A 20,519-nucleotide genomic window follows, 5' to 3' on the forward strand; every position below is an offset into this window, starting at 1 on the left:
ATAATGATTTGGAGTGCATGAGAAAGTGGAAAAGGAAACCGTAGCTGTCACATAGCAGCACCTGATCAACCTGATTAGACGAAGCGGCTCATGATACTTTAAATACAACTTGTGTGGAGTTGTATTTTTGTTAATGTTTTTGACTGATTAGAGTGATAAATAGAAAGTGGAAAGGAAACCGTAGCTTTCACACAGCAGCATCACAACCTGATTTGAGGAAGCGGCTCATGATACTTTTAAATACAACTTGTGTAAAAATGGGTGGGTTGCCTACAGCCACAGCTGATAATGTTTTTGACTGATTAGAGTGATAAATAGAAAGTGGAAAGGAAACCGTAGCTTTCACACAGCAGCATCACAACCTGATTTGAGGAAGCGGCTCATGATACTTTTAAATACAACTTGTGTAAAAATGGGTGGGTTGCCTACAGCCACAGCTGATAATGTTTTTGACTGATTAGAGTGATAAATAGAAAGTGGAAAGGAAACCGTAGCTTTCACACAGCAGCATCGCAACCTGATTAGACTAAGCGGCTCATGATACTTTTAAATACAACTTGTGTTAAAACGGGTGGGTTGCCTACAGCCACAGCTGATCATGTTTTTGATTGATTAGCGTGATAAATAGTACGTGGAAAGGAAACCGTAGCTTTCACACAGCAGCATCGCAACCAGGAAGCGGCTCATGATGCTTTAAATACAACTTGTGTAAAAATGGGTGGGTTGCCTTCAGCCACAGCTGATAATGTTTTTGACTGATTTAGAGACTCTGGCGGTTCTTTGCTTTTGTAGACCGGATGCCCGGGCGTCTACACATAGGATGAGAAGGGAATCCCGGCACGCTGCACGCGTACGTGATGACGAGGCGGCCTTTTTTTCTTACGTGAAACGCGACGCGACGAATATAAATAAACGCAGACGATCCCGGACATACGAGCCTCGTCAAGTGAAGTTGTCACTCGCCGCAGCTTGGGTTGTAAAAATGTAAGGTTTATGATTTTGCATGCGGCCATCGCATTGGAGCTTGATTGATGCCCCCGACCCCCCGGCCCCTCCCACCACCGAGAAGTGAATTACCTTGAGCTGACAGCATCACTCCACACACACACACACACACATTGGAGGAGCTACTAACAAGGATGCTAATGTTGCGTTACGAGCTAAACCCACGTTTTGATGGAAGATACTCCAAAGCGTTTTTTTTTTTTTTAAAGGTGCTTCCCCAATCTGGGCTGGTGATGAAATATGAGCGGAATTAATCTTTTTTTAAAAAGAGACATGAAATATTCATGGGCTCCTTAACCGCTGAATGACAAATGGAGCGTAGATCATCTTCACCCGTGCTTCACCCGCTTTGCCGCCATTATGGGACCCCCGCCTGGAGCCTAACGTTATTGTGTGTGAGGGAAAAAATATTGTTAGGATTTACATTCCCGACAAATGGAAGATTAAACCGCGCATCGTTGTTGCCGCAAAGAAATGATGCTAATCAGGCGTGATGCGTTCGTTTACAGTGTGGTCGTTAAGAATTGAATTATCTGGCTTACGTAGCTTCCGTTTGGTAGTCTATGACTTCTCAGGCCTTCGGGCGTCGCTGGAGGGTGTAATTCAACTTCTTTGCTGCCTCAACGGGCTGCGGGACAGATTAAAATCTGCTCTTTTCATCTTGTAGCTGTACTGTGTACTCATTTCTCGAAGTTTTAGACCCATTCATGCTGATTTTATTGGGAAAAAAACTGCTTTCCTTAGTACTGATACCCGTCTATGCTGCTAATACTCATGTACTTTGATTTAAATCCGATGTTTTCATCTGGTATACTCGTATTTATCATCAACGATCACTATTTTGGAGATACTTAGTTTTGTTAGATGATCAACCGAGGTTTGCTCAATGCTTCAGACCCGTCATATTGATTTTAATGGTGGAAAAAACTGCTTTCCTTTGTACTGATACCTGTCTACTATGCTACAGATACTCATTTACTTTTATGTAAATCAGATATTTTCATCTGGTATACTCGTATTTGTCATCAACAATCACTATTTCGGACATACTTAGTTTGGTTAAATGATGGAACAAGGTTAGCTTAAAGCTTCAGACCCGTCATATTGATTTTAATGGTGGTAAAACCTGCTTTCCTTAGTACAAATAGTACAGATAGTACAATAGTCACTAGGCTGGACTTACTTAGTTTGGTTTGATGATCAACCGAGGTTAGCTCAATGTTTCAGACCCGTCATATTGATTTTAATGGTGGAAAAACCTGCGTTCCTTAGTACTGATACCCGCCTATGCTGCAAATACTCATGTACTTTTTATTTGAATCAGATGTTTTCATCTAGTATACTCGTATTTGTCATCAACAATCACTATTTCGGACATACTTAGTTTGGTTAAATGCTGGAACAAGGTTAGCTCAAAGCTTCAGACCCGTCAGACTGATTTTATTTCTGTTGATGCTGTACTGTTATGTACTGTACTGTTATGAAAACGAGGTGTCTGATCTGGAACATGTACTGTATACTCGTATTTGTCATCAACAACGGAACAAGGTTAGCCTGAAGCTTCAGGTGTTGCTGCCTAAACGGGCTGCTGGACAGATCCAACTCAGGTGTTCGATGTTTTATTTGTTATTGTTAGCAGGCTCATATTTCTCAGAAATATGAAATCACAGCATTTGTTTTCTTACACTTCATACCCGTCTGATTTGTACTTTCTGTACAAATCTGTACAAATGTTCACATGCTGGTCCATCTGTTGGATGTTTTTGTCTTGAAAGACTTTAGCCTCTTTGTTGCCTGACTCAACGGGGAGACACTGGTGCTCCTGAGTAAGCATTCTTCAGGCAGGCCCCCCCCCACCACCCACCCCCGGGGCCCCCCACAGGCTTCAGCTTCTACACTTGCACACCCACGTACGTCCTTCCATCGTCCTACCTTCTGCCTTTTCTACTCCTCGCCTGCCTTGACTGGGCTATTGTTTAGGAATTCTTTATCTAGCCAGGAGGGTTGGGGGCGGGGCGGGGGGTTTGCGGGAGGGGTGGCAATTACCTTCCCGATAACAGGTGCGTTACGGATCTTCTGCCCGGCAGCTCTTTCATTCATCTACTACCTTCTCCACGCTATTTACTTTCCATAAAAAACTTTATTGACAACAGCGTTGCGTGAAGTCTGGTGTTTGTCAACGCCAGTCACGGTGATGGTCATGTCGTCATGGCGACGCCCTACTCGCCTGAAGATGCATGAATGGGCTTTCTCTCGATTGATTGATTGGATTTTTTCGTTTTGGGTGTTTAAGGTCCTTATAGGGGCTCTTCCATGTCTAGGGGGGTTCCAATCATGTTAAAAACCGTATTTAGAAGGTTGGGCTCATTCCGGAAATATTTGACTTCTAAATAAGGAATGCCATTTCACGGAACGTGGCGAGTCACGGTCGGGTCTGGAACCAATGAAGCGCAATCCACGAGGGGGTTACTGTGATTTACGGCATCACCTTGACTCCCATCACCCACCCTGGCGGCATCCCAGCCGAGTCACCGCCGGCGTACGAGTCCGTCTCGTCGTCCGTCCCTGAGGGGGCGGAGACATTTGGACTTGGGTCAATGTTGGCTCCGCCATCAGCGGTGTCGAAATGTGCAGCATCATGTTTGAGACCTGATGATGTCTGCTGTGTTTACTCGTTCAGATTTCACCAAAAGCTTCTAAAACAGACTTTTGAAGAGCACACTGGCCACACGGACACAGATCCAGACCCGACTACAGAACATCAGAGATGGTAAAGTCCTCTGGAAGTCTTTGGAGGACGTTTCCCAGCTCATTTGTTGCCGTTAATAAAACGCTGTTAGCCTGCCAGGATTGAAATGACTCAATTTAGCGCTTCTGTTCTTCTGGCTGCGGTCCACAACGGGCGGCGTCTTGTGCGGCCCGTGTTACCGGGGGTCACGACCTCTCTAATGAGCAGTTTGTTTGTTGACTGTGATGTTGGCGAGCAGCTCTTGTGTTTTTGTTTTTTTTTTAGGGGCCTCTGTTCTCTTACCTCCAGGCGATGACTCGGCACATTTATCCGTGTAATCCCTGTGGTTCTTTTGTTTTGTGTCAGCGCAGAAGTTTAAAGCCTTGTCGTCACCTCCACGCCCTACTTGGAGCGCTTAGCATTCTTAGCATGCTAACCTTAGCGTGCTTAAAGACTTAGCACTATTATGCTAGGTGTTAGCATGTTGGCAAACATGAGTATTTTTAGCCTACATTTTTAGACTAAATATATAAACACTGTGTTAACATGCCAATGTTAGCATGTTGGCAAACATGAGCATTTTTATAAACACTTAGCGCTATTATGCTAGGTGTTAACATGCCAATGTTAGCATGTTGGCAAACATGAGCATTTTTATAAACACGTAGCACTATTATGCTAGGTGTTAACATGCCAATGTTAGCATGTTGGCAAACATGAGCATTTTTATAAACACTTAGCGCTATTATGCTAGGTGTTAACATGCCGATGTTAGCATGTTGGCAAACATGAGCATTTTTATAAACACTTAGCGCTATTGTTAACATGCCCATGTTAGCAAACATGAGCATTTTTATAAACACTTAGCACTACTATGCTAGGTGTTAACATGCCGATGTTAGCAAACATGAGCATTTTTGTAAACACTTAGTGCTATTATGCTAGGTGTTAACATGCCGATGTTAGCATGTTGGCAAACATGAGCATTTTTAGCCTACATTTTTAGACTAAACATATAAACACTTAGCAATATTATGCTAGGTGTTAACATGCCGATGTTAGCATTTTGGCAAACATGAGCATTTAGCCTACATTTTTAGATTAGATTAAACATATAAACGCTTAGTGCTATTAGGCTAGGTGTTGACATGCTAACGTTAGCATTTTATTTTCTGTAAAGCACTTTGAATCACCTTGTATATAAATTTTGCTATACATAAACTAGCATGGCTATTGTTAGCATGCTAACTGTAGCGTATGCGCATTTTGTAGCTGTGTGGCATGTGTTAGCATGGTAAAATTAGCATTGTTAGCATAGCAGCATTTTTTTTTTTGCTGTTTTTATTTTAACATTGGCCGACACGGACTGGGACTGTCGCGTTGACGAGGGACTTAGCCCGCCTCTAGCTTATGGACACGTTGCTATGTATAAGTCGCCATTGGCGGCCCAACGTGAACGAAATGGCGTTTTTCGATGTATTTTGCAAATTGTAGCTTCCTGTTGCTGTTTCATAGAAAGTAGGCTGGTGTGTTTTTGTTGTTTGTTAATATTTTAAAACCATCTGGGGGAAAAACAGCATCTTTATCAGATTAGTTCTGTGCTGCAGGCTGGAGAAATTCAAATCCTCCTCCTCCTCCTCCTCCTGCCTCGGCTCGCTGCTCTGTCACACTCCTCCTCCTACTCCTCCTCCTCCTCCTCCACGCTTTCCATGTCACTCTGTCATCCGAGGCCCTCCAGCATCTGCCTGCTACTGATAACGCCACCGAGGGGTTTGGACGTCTCCAGTTTAACCTGCAAGCGTTAGCCTATGGTAGCTTGTGTGTGAGCAAAGCTGCAGTTTGCTGATATTCTTCTAGCAAAAGTACGTTTGCTGATATTGTTTTAGCGTGGCTGCCGCTGACAGCGATGATTTTTTTTAATACAGGCACCTTTAATCAAAAAATGTTTGAATTTGCATCCACTTAAATGGACAGTAATGTAATGTAACGTAATGTAATGTAATGTGCATTCCAGGCCAGCGGGAGGCAGTGTGACGTTATCAAGAAACATGACGCCCATCGACGAGTCTTCCGAATCTCCTTGTTGACGTATTCTATGCTACGTTTGCGTCAGTGGCCCTTGCTGTGTCAAGCAGCCCAGTTATTAACATGCCGATGTTGGCATGTTAGCAAACATGAGCATTTTTATAAACACTTAGCACTATTATGCTAGGTGTTAACATGCCGATGTTAGCATGTTGGCAAACATGAGCATTTATAGCCTACATTTTTAGACTAAACATATAAATGCTTAGCGCTATTATGCTAGGTGTTAACGTGCTCATGTTAGCATGTTAGCAAACATGAGCATTTTATAAACACTTAGCGCTATAATGCTAGGTGTTAACATGTCAATGTTAGCAAAAACATGAGCATTTTTATAAACACTTTGCGCTATTATGCTAGGTGTAAACATGCCGATGTTAGCATGTTAGCAAACATGAGCATTTATAGCCTACATTTTTAGACTAAACATATAAATGCTTAGCGCTATTATGCTAGGTGTTAACGTGCTCATGTTAGCATGTTAGCAAACATGAGCATTTTTATAAACACTTAGCGCTATTATGCTAGGTGTTAACATGCCCATGTTAGCAAACATGAGCATTTTTATAAACACTTTGCGCTATTATGCTAGGTATTAACATGCCGATGTTAGCATGTTGGCAAACATGAGCATTTTTAGCCTACATTTTTAGCCTAAACATATAAACACTTAGCGCTATAATGCTAGGTGTTAACATGTCAATGTTGGCAAAAACATGAGCATTTTCATAAACACTTTGCGCTATTATGCTAGGTGTTAACATGCCGATGTTAGCATGTTAGCAAACATGAGCGTTTTTATAAACACTTAGCACTATTATGCTAGGTGTTAACATGCCGATGTTAGCATGTTGGCAAACATGAGCATTTTTAGCCTACATTTTTAGACTAAACATATAAACAGGTTGCGCTATTATGCTAGGTGTTAACATGCCGATGTCAGCATGTTAGCAAACATTAGCATTTTTAGACTAAACATATAAACACTTAGCGCTATTATGCTAGGTGTTAACATGCTGATGTTAGCATGTTGGCAAACATGAGCATTTTTAGCCTACATTTTTAAACTAAACATATAAACACTTAGTGCTATTATGCTAGGTGTTAACATGTCAATGTTAGCAAAAACATGAGCATTTTTAGCCTACATTTTTAGACTAAACATATAAACAGTTAGCGCTATTATGCTAGGTGTTAAGATGCCGATGTCAGCATGTTAGCAAAAACATGAGCATTTTTAGCCTACATTTTTAGACTAAACATATAAACAGTTAGCGCTATTATGCTAGGTGTTAACATGCCGATGTTAGCATGTTGGCAAACATGAGCATTTTTAGCCTACATTTTTTAGACTAAACATATAAACACTTAGCGTAACGTAACGTCCGCGGCCCTTTCCGTGTCAAGCAGCCCAGCTACTTCCTGTATTTCACCTTCTGCCGCCGTGAAGCCGCCATACGCTCCAGCAGCGGAGAAGCGCGCGTCACGTGGCAGCGAGCCAAGCTGTTGGGCCTTCGCGCACTCGCATCGTTCTGTTAGTCCGCAGCCTCACGCTGACTTGACATTTGGTCCCGCTGGCGCAATTCCTCCTCGCACAGACGCTGCTGTTTATTGAGCCAGGATTGAATTACGCCGGATTTAAACCCGATTGCCATAAATGCGGCATTCCGGCGCTCCATACGAAGCGGGTCAGCAGCATCCATACGTTCCTGCATCTTTCATGATGAGCCTTCCTCGCCTGCGTGGGAGACGTTTGTGTGCTGCCGCTTCTCCCGACGTCCACCCCTTTTTTTCCTCAGAGTTGCTCCGCCGTTAATCGGAGCGGGCAGCTAGCGAGCAAGGAAGCACGGAGCGCTCCAGGGCCGTCACTTAGACAGGCGGGTGGGAACGACACCAGCGAGGATGTGTGACAAGGCGGCAAGGGGGGAAACACCCCACAGGACGCAGTTGATTTTCATCTGCTGATGTTGGCTGGGAATACTCCGGAAACTCCGGAATACTCGCTGTACAAAACTCACAAAATGAATAGTTAGAAGATGAGAATATCCTGATGGGATTCTAACGTCCATCTTTCTTTTGGGAATCTTTCAAAATCATTAGGCGGCAAAGGCAACATCATTGTAAACTTTCATCTCGTATGACAGAACATCGAACTTCTTGACGGGATTTGGTGCAGAAGCACATCAGGAAGCGGCAAAGCTGCATCTAATGTTGCGTGCTTGTCTTCCGATTGTTTTTTATGCTAATGCTAAGTGATGTTTACATTTCATTAAAAATCGGCAATCCACTTTTTTGATCCGGAACGAATGCTAAGTGTTTATAAAAATGCTCATGTTTGCTAACATGCTAACATTGGCATGTTAACACCTAGCATAATAGTGCTAAGCATTTATATGTTTAGTAAAAAATGTAGGCTAAAACTGCTCATGTTTGCCAACATGCTAACATCGGTATGTTAACACCTAGCATAATAGTGCTAAGTGTTTATAAAAATGCCCATGTTTTCTAACATCGGCATGTTAACACCTAGCATAGTAGTGCTAAGCAATTATATGTTTAGTCTAAAAATGAAGGCTGAAAATGCTCATGTTTGCCAACATTCTAACATCGGCATGTTAACACGTAGCATAATAGTGCTAAGTGTTTGTAAAAATGCTCATGTTTGCCAACATGCTAACATTGGTATGTTAACACCTAGCATAATAGCGCTAAGCATTTATATGTTTAGTCTAAAAATGTAGGCTAAAAATGCTCATGTTTGCCAACATGCTAAGATCGGCATGTTAACACCTAGCATAATAGTGCTAAGTGTTTATAAAAATGCTCATGTTTGCTAACATCGGCATGTTAACACCAAGCATAATAGCGCTAAGTGTTTATATGTTTAGTCTAAAAATGTAGGCTAAAAATGCTCATGTTTGCCAACATGCTAAGATCAGCATGTTAACACCTAGCATAATAGTGCTAAGTGTTTATAAAAATGCTCATGTTTGCTAACATCGGCATGTTAACACCTAGCATAATAGCGCTAAGCGTTTATGTTTAGTCTAAAAATGCTCATGTTTGCCAACATGCTAACATCGGTATGTTAACACCTAGCATAATTGTGCTAAGCATTTATATGTTTAGTCAAAAAATGTAGGCTAAAAATGCTAATGTTTGCCGGTTTCCTCTAGCTGAGATTTAGCGAAGCCCCGGGACGCCAAACGGTTTGATTAACGGGCGCAACACGACGCCAGTCTTTTGGCGAGCATCCCGCACACGTGACGCGTGTTGGCGGGATGGGAGCCATGAGCTTCCTTCTCCGACATCAACAAACATCTTCGGGAAAAAGCTGCTGCGCTAGCATTTGTCGCTAATTCACCCCAGGACAGTCGGTTTCCATGGTGACGCATGCCACTTGCAGACATGCCTGACACCCCCGCCCCTCTCCCTTTTTGTTTTGGTTGTGTGAAATAATGCTACGCTAGCGTGCTATGGTAGCGCCGGTGCCGCTGTAGCCGGTGTTGCTGTAGCCGGTGTTGCTGTAGCCGGTGTTGCTGTAGCCGGTGTTGTTTACATGTGGCGAGCCATGGAGGCCTTTCACGCCATATATGGCCATGCGCTGCTCTTCTATGACTGGGCTGGTGCCAAACACACACTGAGGACTAAGTTCAAGAGAATTCCCACATAGTTTAGCTGTGGAACCGGACGGAACGACGGAACAGTGAACTTCATTTGTTGCATAAACACACCTGGAAGGGACGAAAAAACTTATTTAAAACAGCTGTTGTGATCATTTCATCCATGTTTTCCAGTTATGCTCAATGGTAGTGGTAACTGTAATCCAAAATGATGGAACAACAAACTTCTTGAAGGGACTTAGGGCACACCTGGAAATGACCAAACTCTATTTAAATGCTTTGTGTCTAATGCTGCTTGATTATCTGCAAATTATCCTCACTGGTAACTTTAATCCCAAAAATAATGGAACAATGAACATCATGAAGGGATTGGAGCATAAGCACACCTGGAGGTGTAGCCGCTGTAATGTTTTAATTCTATTTGCTTGTCTCCCAATCATCCTCACCTCTAACTTTAATCCCAAAAACGACTGAACAATGAACTTCATTTGTTGCACACCTGGAAGGGACGAAAACACTTATTTAAAATAGCTGCTGTGATCATTTCATCTACTTTTGCTTGCTTGTTTTCCAGTTATCCTCAATGGTAGCGGTAACTTTAATCCAAAATGACAGAACAACGAACTTCTTGAAGGGATTTGGGGCATAAGCACACCTGGAGGTGACAGAAAATGTATTTAAGGTAGCCGCTGTAATGGTTTAATTCTGTTTGCTTGTCTTCCACTCCCAAAAACGATGGAACAATGAACTTCATTTGTTGCATAAACACACCTGGAAGGGACGAAATAATGTATTTAAAGTAGCTGCTGTGATCAGTTAATCTACTTTTGTTTGCTTGTTTTCCAGTTATCCTCAATGGTAGTGGTAACTTTAATCCAAAATGATGCAACAAGAAACTTCTTGAAGGGATTTGGGGCATAAGCACACCTAGAAACGACCAAGCTATATTTAAATGCTTTGTGTCTAATGCTGCTTGATTATCTGCCAATTATCCTCACTGGTAACTTTAATCCCAAAAATAATGGAACAATGAACATCATGAAGGGATTTGGAGAATAAGCACACCTGGAGGGGACAGAAAATGCATTTAAGGTAGCTGCTGTAATGCTTTAATTCTGCTTGCTTGTCTCCCAATCATCCTCACTGCTAACTTTAATCCCAAAAATGACGGAACAATGAACTTCATTTGTTGCATAAACACACCTGGAAGGGACGAAAAAACGTATTTAAAATAGCTGCTGTGATCATTTCATCTACTTTTGCTTGCTTGTTTTCCAGTTATCCTCAAAGGTAGTGGTAACTTGAATCCAAAATGACGGAACAATGCACATCTTGAAGGGATTTTGAGCATAAGCACACCTGGAGGTGACAGAAAATGCATTTAAGGTAGCTGCTGTAATGCTTTAATTCTGCTTGCTTGTCTCCCAATCATCCTCACCGCTAACTTTAATCCCAAAAACGACGGAACAATGAACTTCTCAAAAGGATTTGGAACACAAGGGAATGTAGAAGTGACAAGAACCGTATTTGAAGAAGCTGCTGTCATCATTTGCGTCTAATTTTGCTGATGTTGGTGTTTTCCTTTGTGGCTAAAAGCTATTTAGACTCCCTGGTTGTCATGGCGACCCCGCCGTAAAACATGCTGTCACTCTTGCCGATGATGTGATGAGATGCGTGGCCACAGAGCTCTACATCGGAAAGGCGGAAAGCGGCGTGTTCGTCGGAGAGATGAGACGTCGTCGTGTGATGTGTGAGCAGGAATTAACCAGCTGGCTAGCTAGCGCTCGGTAACGCCATCAAAACAAAGAGACGGCGTGACAGTGAACGCCTCTCATGCGTGGAGGCTGGGAGCCAACCTTTGACCCACACTGGACAATATAGCGTAAACAGATGCTAGTGATTGACCCGACGGCCATTTAATCGATGGTTAAAGTCCATCAAGAACCCCGGGGGGGGGTTGTTTGTTTGTTTGTTGGGATTATCTAGACCATTCTATAGGTTAGCTATACGCTACATTGGTATGACCTACTGAGTTGACTGACCCCAGAATGGGTGTGTTAGCATAGCATCTACTGTACGGAGTTGGAAGGACAAGCTGCATTCACAGACAGACCCATTAGGATGTGTTGTTTAGTGCAAAAATGCATCTGTGGCGGTCCAAATGCATCTGTGGTGGTCCCAAATGTATCTGTGGCGGGCTGCTACAAATAAATGGCAGATAACTCTTGCCTTATTTAGGATCTTTGACTCGTGTTTTTGCATTACATCCTTAAAAACAGCAACTCTTGCCTTATATAGGATCTTTGACTCCATCTACTGGAGATGCAAAAATGCATCTGTGGTGGTCCAAATGCATCTGTGGTAGTCCAACTGTATCTGTGTCCTTAAAAACAGCAGATAATTCTTGCATTATATAGGATCTTTGACTCGTGTTTTTGCTGGAAATCCTTAAAAACAGCAACTCTTGCCTTATATAGGATCTTTGACTCCATCTACTGGAGATGCAAAAACGCATCTGTGGTGGTCCAAATGCATCTGTGGTAGTCCAACTGTATCTGTGTCCTTAAAAACAGCAGATAACTCTTGCCTTATATAGGATCTTTGTCTCGTGTTTTTGTATTACATCTTTGAAAACATCAGATACCTCTTGCCTTATATAGGATCTTTGACTCGTGTTTTTGCATTACATCTTTAAAAACAGCAACTCTTGCCTTTATACAGGATCTTTGACTCGTGTGTTTGCATTACATCTTTAAAAACATCAGATAACTCTTGCCTTATATAGGATCTTTGACTTGTGTCTTTGCATTACATCCTTAAAAACAGCAACTCTTGCCTTATATAGGATCTTTGACTCCATCTACTGTACGGAGTTGGAAGGATAAGCTGCAGTCACACACAGGCCCATTAGGATGTGTTTAGTTTAGTTAAAAATGCATCTGTGGTGGTCCAAATGCATCTGTTGTGGTCCAAATGTATCTGTGGCGGGCCGCCACAAATAAATGGGGGGGAAAAAAGAGAGTATCATGTCAGTAAGGTAAACAAACTCAGCCGTCGCCATCCTATCCTATTAGCTTAGCCTGAAAAATTAATTTCACTCACCGCGCGCACACACACACACACGGGATAAACTGGGATAAAGGAGAATATTCATGCCCCAAAGCATGATGGGAATTGAAAGTTGGAGCTTCAACATCAAACGACAGAGTTGATACTTCCTGTGTGTGTGTGCATGTGTGTGCGTGTGTGATGCCACCTCGCAGGTCAAAATGACAGCGATGTTAATCCGCACTGCGGGCTCACAACAGGAAATGAAGCAAGCCCACTTCCTGTCCTGATAGCAGCATATTGCTGCTTCTTTCTTGTTTTTTATTTTGAAATCCTGCCAGCATCCTCCCATCTTTTTGAGAATCACTGTTTCACCGCCCCCCCCCCCCCACCCCCTTTTGACCTCCTATACATAAGACCTCCTACAAGGCCTGACCTAGCCTGGTGGACACGGCCGTGTTGACCCCTTAGGAGGCGGCATGGTGATCCCGCCCCTAAAGGTGTGTATGTTTGTGTGGGCTGTTTTTATTGCGCAACGTCTCAATGACTGCTGTGTTTTGGCATCAGGGCAGGACATACTGTATGGGGTGGGGGGGGGGGGGCTGCTGCTGTATGTGTGTGGATCAATGGATCAGTGTTCCAATGGGTTGGAGGTGAAGAAAAGCCGCCCTATTGGCAAAATGGCGGAATGATGTGAATGTCACAGACAAGAGGGAGCTGTCTGATGATGCTTTTAGATGAGGGGGGGCATGGCAGGAATGTTGATTTAAAAAAGCATCAATGTAAGTTGAGTCCTTCCTGCAACATCTTCTTCTTCCCCGGTTTACCAGGTACTGTGATGCTCCCCTCGCCATATTGCATTTGTTCAGAAATGAGTGCAACTGCACTTTCATCTTGGGCGCCATTGCACATTGCACCCCCACTTGGGGCTGGGGACCAGCTCACCTGGTCTGGATGCTGCCCTCTAACCTCACGGGGCCGTGACGCCAATGCTAACCGACTGGAATTTGCGCTGCTTTGCTCCAGATGAGCGGTGACGCGGTGGAGCAGTGGAGTCGTGGCCTGCGATTGAGAGTTTTATGAGCGTACTTTTCTGCTGACTCAGCACAAGGTGAAGCTGCACGGAGCGCCGGCCAATGTTCCTCATGATGTTTTTGTGTCTGGCAGCATGTGGAAGGGCCTCAACGTCAACTGCACAGACAGCTCAGGATACACGCCGCTGCACCACGCCGCCCTCAACGGACACAGGTAACACGCAGCCCTCTACAGCCATATATGTGTGTGTGTGTGTGTGTGTGTGTGTGGCGGCTATGAGTGACGTGTCGAAACTTAAGCTGGAACAATTAGTCACGCTTCTGTAACTGCACCGCATGATTGATAGCAACCAAACATGAGAACCACGGCCACATTCTCCTCCCAATGCAATAACAATACACTCATCCACCAATCAGAGCACAAAACGGCAGATAACTCTTGCCTTATATAGGATCTTTGACTCATGTTTTTGCATTAATCTTTAAAAACAACAACTCTTACCTTTACATAGGATCTTTGACTCATGTTTTTGCATGACATCCTTAAAAACAGCAACTCTTGCCTTATGTAGGATCTTTGACTCATGTTTTTGCATTACATCATTAAAAACAGCAACTCTTGCTTTATATAGGATCTTTGACTGGTGTTTTTGCATTACATCCTTAGAAACAACAGGTAACTCTTGCCTTATATAGGATCTTTGACTCATGTTTTTGTATTACATCCTTAAAAACAGCAACTCTTGCCTCATATAGGATCTTTGACTCGTGTTTTTGCATTACATCCATAAAAACAGCAGATAATTCTTGTCTTATATAGGATCTTTGTCTCTTTGTCATGTTTTTGTATTTCATCCTTAAAAATAGCAACTATTGCCTTATATAGGATGTTTGACTCGTGCTTTTACACAACATCCTTAACAACAGCAGATAACTCATGCCTTATATAGGATCGTTGACTCGTGTTTTTGTATTACATCCATAAAAACAGCAGATAACTCTTGCCTCATATATGATCTTTGACTCGTGGTTTGCTGCAAATCCTTAAACGGCAGAGAATTCTTCTCATATAGAGGATCTTTGACTGTGGTGTGTGCAGTAGATCAATTAAATTAGTGCAGAGAAACCTGCCTGGAAAAAAGCACCCAAAGGCCCAGCACCCTCTGCCTTTGAGTCAATAAATGGCCTTGAATGCCCCAAACATGAAGAAGGATCAGGATACGTTTTGGGGCAATTATGTGGAGAGCTGGAAACGGCCAACAAAATTCCTGAGTTTGTGTGCATGTTTTCGTTTTGTTTTCATTTATTCCCGTCTTTCTTCGCATCTGATTATGTCGCTCCCTGGGAGAGGCTCCGTGCCTCCTCTCCCTTCGGCTTCTCCCGCTGACATTTGGAATGCAAATGCGGCGCTTCGGCTGGAGACTTCCTGATAGGAAGCGCCGACTGTTTGTCGTTAAATCACCACCGACACTTGTTGATGATGTGACCACATCGTCTTATCTGGCTGGCCTGTGTTGGAAGCGCTAGGAGTGTCTGTGTGATACTCGTTTTCACCGCGTTAAAATGCGTCTCAGACGTTTATACCCGTTAATTGCTTCAAAAACCTGACCTCACTATTAATAAATGGAATATTTAAGTAGTTAGGGCATAGAAAACCTGTTTAAGATTAAGATTAAGATTAAGATATGCCTTTATTCGTCCCTCAGTGGGGAAATTTGTATTGCACAGCAGCAAGAGTACAGAGTCAGTTAAGCAGTACAAAATACACAATATAGAAAAATAAACAATATAAACAACCCAAGTATTAACAGAAATCAACAGTTTTTCCCAGAGTTATATACAATACAGTATGTAGATAATATGAAACCAGATGAGATATATGACCAGTCTATACACTGAGAATTACAATCTTCTAAATGTTTTTTAATATTATTAGAGCCCTCCAGACATGACATAACACCCCTATAGTCACCTTTACACTTGTATTGCCCAATATAGTAGACATAATAAGAGAAACTATGACATACAGAACCAGTTTACAACCTTCTAAATATGCTTTTAAACATCATTAGAGCCCTCTAGACATGAAATAACACTCCTATAGTCACTTTTACATTTGTATTACCCAATATAGTAGACATAAGATAAAATAAGACATATGACATACAGAACCAAGTTACAGCCTTATAAATATGCTTTTAAACATCATTAGAGACCTCTAGACATGAAATAATACCCCTATAGTTACTTTTACATTGGTATTACCCAATATAGTAGACATAATAAGAGAAAATAAGACATACAGAACCAGTTTACAACCTTCTAAACATGCTTTTAAATATCATTAGAGCCCTCTAGACATGAAATAACACCCCTATAGTCACCTTTACATTGGTATCACCCAATATAGTAGATATATTTTTTGATTTATTTTTTGAAAAATCGCGATATAGCGATGGAGCAATAATTGAATGAGCCCTCTAGGCATGAAATAACACCCCTATACGAGCCCTCCAGACATGACATAACACCCCTATAGTCACGTTTACTCTTGTATTACCCAATATAGTAGACATAATAAGAGAATATAAGACATACAGAATCAGTTTACAACCTTCTAAATATGCTTTCAAACATCATTAGAGCCCTCCAGACATGAAATAACACCCCTATAATTGTTTACATTTTTATTACTCAATACAGTAGATATATTTTTGGTCTAATTTTTTGCCCAGGGAGGTGGTGCTGAAGCTGCTCCAGTTCGAGGCCTCCACCAACGTGGCGGACAGCAAGGGCTGCTTCCCGCTGCACCTGGCCGCCTGGCGGGGGGACGTGGACATCGTGCGCATCCTCATCCACCACGGGCCCTCGCACTGCCACGTCAACCAGCAGGTAACACCCTGTTTTTTATTATTTCCTGTCATGCTAGGGGGGGGGCGTCATGCTTGGTGTCATTATGTCATGACCCCCTTGACCTTTTGACCTCACCTGGTATGGCGGAGAGGGAACGAACGCTAACCTAAGAGTGTGGGAGATTGCCGTAATGAGGGTGAAAGGTCACGGGAGCGCAAAAGGTAAAGTGATTGATGGCGGGCGCATAGGTGGGATTATTGGAGGTTAGCGGATGCTATTAGTCGGCGCCAAAGCAGCTAATTGGTCCCAGTGGTTCCTGTTGACAATTGAAAGGAAGTCAACAGTCAAAGCGCCACAAACTTCACCCACCACACGGTGGCGCTGTTAAGTAATATTAAGTAATGCATGTTAATATGTAAGTAGTACACCACTGGAATGCTTTCTTTCCCACCTGCAGATTTCTCCTCCTTGTCCTTTTCCGACCCCCCTTCACCCCCCCCCCCCCCCGCCCCCAAACAAGCAAATCATCCGGATAAAGGTGTAAGGCGAGATGTAATTAGGGAGCTTAGGAGGGGACGGTGCATGCATGCCATGCGTCCACTGCGCTCCTGCAAGCCAGGAAGTCCTGCCAGCTTCCAGGCCGTGTGAACGTGAGCTAAAATAACATCCCGGCTTACAGATGCTTGTCGTTTTCTTATGCGGATCCCAAGCGGGAAAGCCGATCCAGATGTCAACATTCCAGAGAAGACGGCAGGGGCGACCACCTCAGGGGAGGGGCAGGCCAGCCGTATTTGTTTCCAAATTTTGGAATGAGAGTTTATAGTACGCAACATTCCGTACAGTCCAGCGTCTTGTCATATAAAGGATCTTTGACTAATGGTTGAAGGTTGTTTGCGTTTTTCTCTTTGAGAAAAAAACACCAGTCAAAGATCCTCGAAATGACAAAATTATCCCGTCTCTTTGAGACAAAAACACCAGTCAAAGATCCTTTATATGACAAAATCATCCTGTCTCTTTGAGACAAAAACACCAGTCAAAGATCCTTTATATGACAAAATCATCCCGTCTCTTTGAGAAAAAAACACCAGTCAAAGATCCTCGAAATGACAAAATTATCCCGTCTCTTTGAGACAAAAACACCAGTCAAAGATCCTCTACATGACAAAATCATCCCGTCTCCTTTAAACAAAACCACCAGTCAAAGATCCTTTATATGACAAAAACACCAGTCAAAGATCCTCTACATGACAAAATCATCCCGTCTCTTTGAGACGAAACACCAGTCAAAGATCCTTCATATGACAAAAACACCAGTCAAAGATCCTTTATATGACAAAATCATCCCATCTCTTTCAGACAAAAACACCAGTCAAAGATCCTTTATATGACAAAATCATCCCGTCTCTATGAGACAAAAACACCAGTCAAAGATCCTTTATATGACAAAAGCACCAGTCAAAGATCCTCTTTTTGACAAAATCATCCCATATCTTTGAGACAAAAACACTAGTCAAAGATCCTCTTTTTGACAAAACACCAGTCAAAGATCCTCTTTTTGACAAAACACCAGTCAAAGAGCCTCCATATGACAAAATCATCCCGTATCTTTGACACGAAAACACCAGTCAAAGATCCTTTATATGACAAAATCATCCAGTTTTTACCGTACATAAGGAAAAGAAACCCTTGTGTCACTTCAAAGATCTTTGACCGGCTTTTTTGAGTAAGCGCTTGGCAATGGGATCATTTTTATCATACAAAGGATCTTTGACTCATGTGATCTCCTTTAGATCCCAAAATAATCCCCCATTTTGGCAGTGGTTACCCTGGAATTGGACTGTTATTAAGGACCTATTAGCAAAGTGTCAGTCAAAGATCCTTTATTTGACAATGATTGTGTTTTTAAGGAGCTGCTACTAACACGAGCCAAAGATCCTTTGAATGCCAAAATCATTGCCGTAAAAGCTGTGCATGTGAGAAAAACAAAAGCGAAGCAGTGTTGCGTTTTGTTCGCCGATGGCGTACGAAGTACGATGGTACGATGGCGTGCTGTTACACGCTAACCAAGATATTGAAACATCATCGCAATGCAGATTTGGGCTTTCATCTGCCGGCGTCGCTCTTATCTCTGCCGCTCTTCTGGGCGGCGGCGGCGGTGCTCACGCTCCGTGTTCACACTCTTAATCTTCTTCCTGGCGGCTTTCTACTACCCCCCCCCCTCCATCCAGGATGGAGGGCTCCTCCTGTCTTCTTCCTTATGCTGCATTGCTTAGCCGTGCATCTTATATAATATTACACGTATGTAAACACACAAGGTAAGCATGAAACCTCCTTTCTCCTTACCTTGTTTACATATGGAGTCGTCCCCAGGCGCTGGGATGAGAGGCTCGTGGAGCATCCCACATATTGCTCCATCAGCACTGGCAAGGTGTTCAAATGAAACACACCTGCTCCGCTTCCATGCTTGGATGCCGCATGGAAGCGTGAGTGCCAGGAAATCATCAATATGGGACCCCACCGCCAGTCCTTCCCACGGGACCGCCGTCTATTTGTGATGGTCTCATTTGCATAATTGGCCATGACGCTCATTTATGGAGGCGAGCGACGGGAAAAGCAAAACAAATAGAAGTCAACTTTCTTCTCTCGCTTCTTTTTTTTCTTTTCTTGTCATGTCACAAGCAAGACGGAGCCATTGGCTTTCGTTGGCCTGCCACAAATGAATGAATGAATGAATAGGATACACGGTGTTCGGTTTGCCCGCCACAAATATACTTGGACCGCTACAAATAAATGAATGTACCCTTTGGGTTCTCCCGCCACAAATATCCAAATGTATGTTCAGTATGCCTGCCACAAATACACTGGGACCGCCACAAATGAATCAGTATATGCTGATTCAGCAATCAACACTGCGTGTGGGTTCTCCTGCCACAAATAAATTTGGACCGCCACTACTTGATGAATTACAGGTGTTCGCCACCATAAATTAATGAATGCATGGGAGACACCATGCACGGGTTCTCCCGCCACAAATAAATATGGACCACCACAAATAAATAAACGAATGGGAAACAACATGCACGGGTTCTCCCGCTACAAATAAATGTGGACCGCCACAAATAAATGAACAAATGGGAAACACCATGCATGGGTTCTCCTGCCACAAATAAATGTGAACCACCACAAATGAATGAACAAATGGGAAACACCATGTACGGGTTATCCCGCCACAAATAAATGTGGCCCACCACAAATAAATGAACAAATGGGAAACACCATGTACGGGTTCTCCTGCCACAAATAAATGTGGACCACCAAGAATTAATGGGAAACACCATGCACAGGATCTCCCACCACAAATAAATGTGGACCACCACAAATAAATGAACAAATGGGAAACACCATGTACGGGTTCTCCCGCCACAAATAAATGTGGACCAACAAGAATTAATGGGAAACACCATGCACAGGATCTCCCGCCACAAATAAATGTGGACCACCACAAATAAATGAACGAATAGAAAACACAACGCATGGGTTCTCCGGTCACAAATAAATGTGGACTGCCCAAATAAATGAACGAGTGGGAAACACCATGCACAGGTTCTCCTGCCACAAATAAATGTGGACCGCCACAAATAAATGAACAAATGGGAAACACCATGCACGGGTTCTCCCGCCACAAATAAATGTGGCCCACCACAAATAAATGAACGAATGGGAACCACTGGCTTCACAAATAAATTTGGACTGCCACAGATACATTTGAGTCGACTGTCTGTACTGTCCTGTACTAGCCACAGCCAATGCATCAGCGTCACATGACATGTATGTTGACGTGTGATCAGTAGCAGGCCGCAGCAATCAGGCACAAAGCGTGGAGACACTCGGCGCTATCGGAAAGCTGTCGACGTGAGCGTAATGGAAATAAATCTCCGGCCCCCGAGAAGACGGTAGGGGGGGCATCTTCCTTTCTCCGGTCACTCCTCCCGCCTCCTAACGACATGCATTCCGTTGCCATGACGTCGCCCGGCTGTCATGACAACACACATGTTCTCATCTCCACTTCCATCCACGCTCCGAGACGCAATATGCTAACGTTCCCCACAGGAGGCGGGGCCTGCGGTCGAGCCAATCGGAGGA

General features: G+C 43.2%; 1 protein-coding gene across 3 annotated transcripts in view; it reads left to right on the forward strand.

Annotated features, from left to right (window-relative positions):
- anks1b (ankyrin repeat and sterile alpha motif domain containing 1B) overlaps window positions 1-20,519 on the forward strand; it is an 85,288-nt gene that overhangs the window by 2,191 nt on the left and 62,578 nt on the right. For all 3 annotated transcript variants that reach the window (XM_058078413.2, XM_058078409.2, XM_058078408.2), the window contains exons 2-3: window positions 13,657-13,737; window positions 16,259-16,415. In XM_058078413.2, coding sequence (XP_057934396.2) covers window positions 13,657-13,737; window positions 16,259-16,415 — 238 coding nt within the window. The remainder of the gene's footprint in view (window positions 1-13,656; window positions 13,738-16,258; window positions 16,416-20,519) is intronic.

Source organism: Doryrhamphus excisus, linkage group LG2 (assembly GCF_037039965.1).
Source record: "Doryrhamphus excisus strain RoL-2023G ecotype Guam linkage group LG2, RoL_Dexc_Guam_v1.1, whole genome shotgun sequence".
NCBI classification, from domain to species: domain Eukaryota; kingdom Metazoa; phylum Chordata; class Actinopteri; order Syngnathiformes; family Syngnathidae; genus Doryrhamphus; species Doryrhamphus excisus.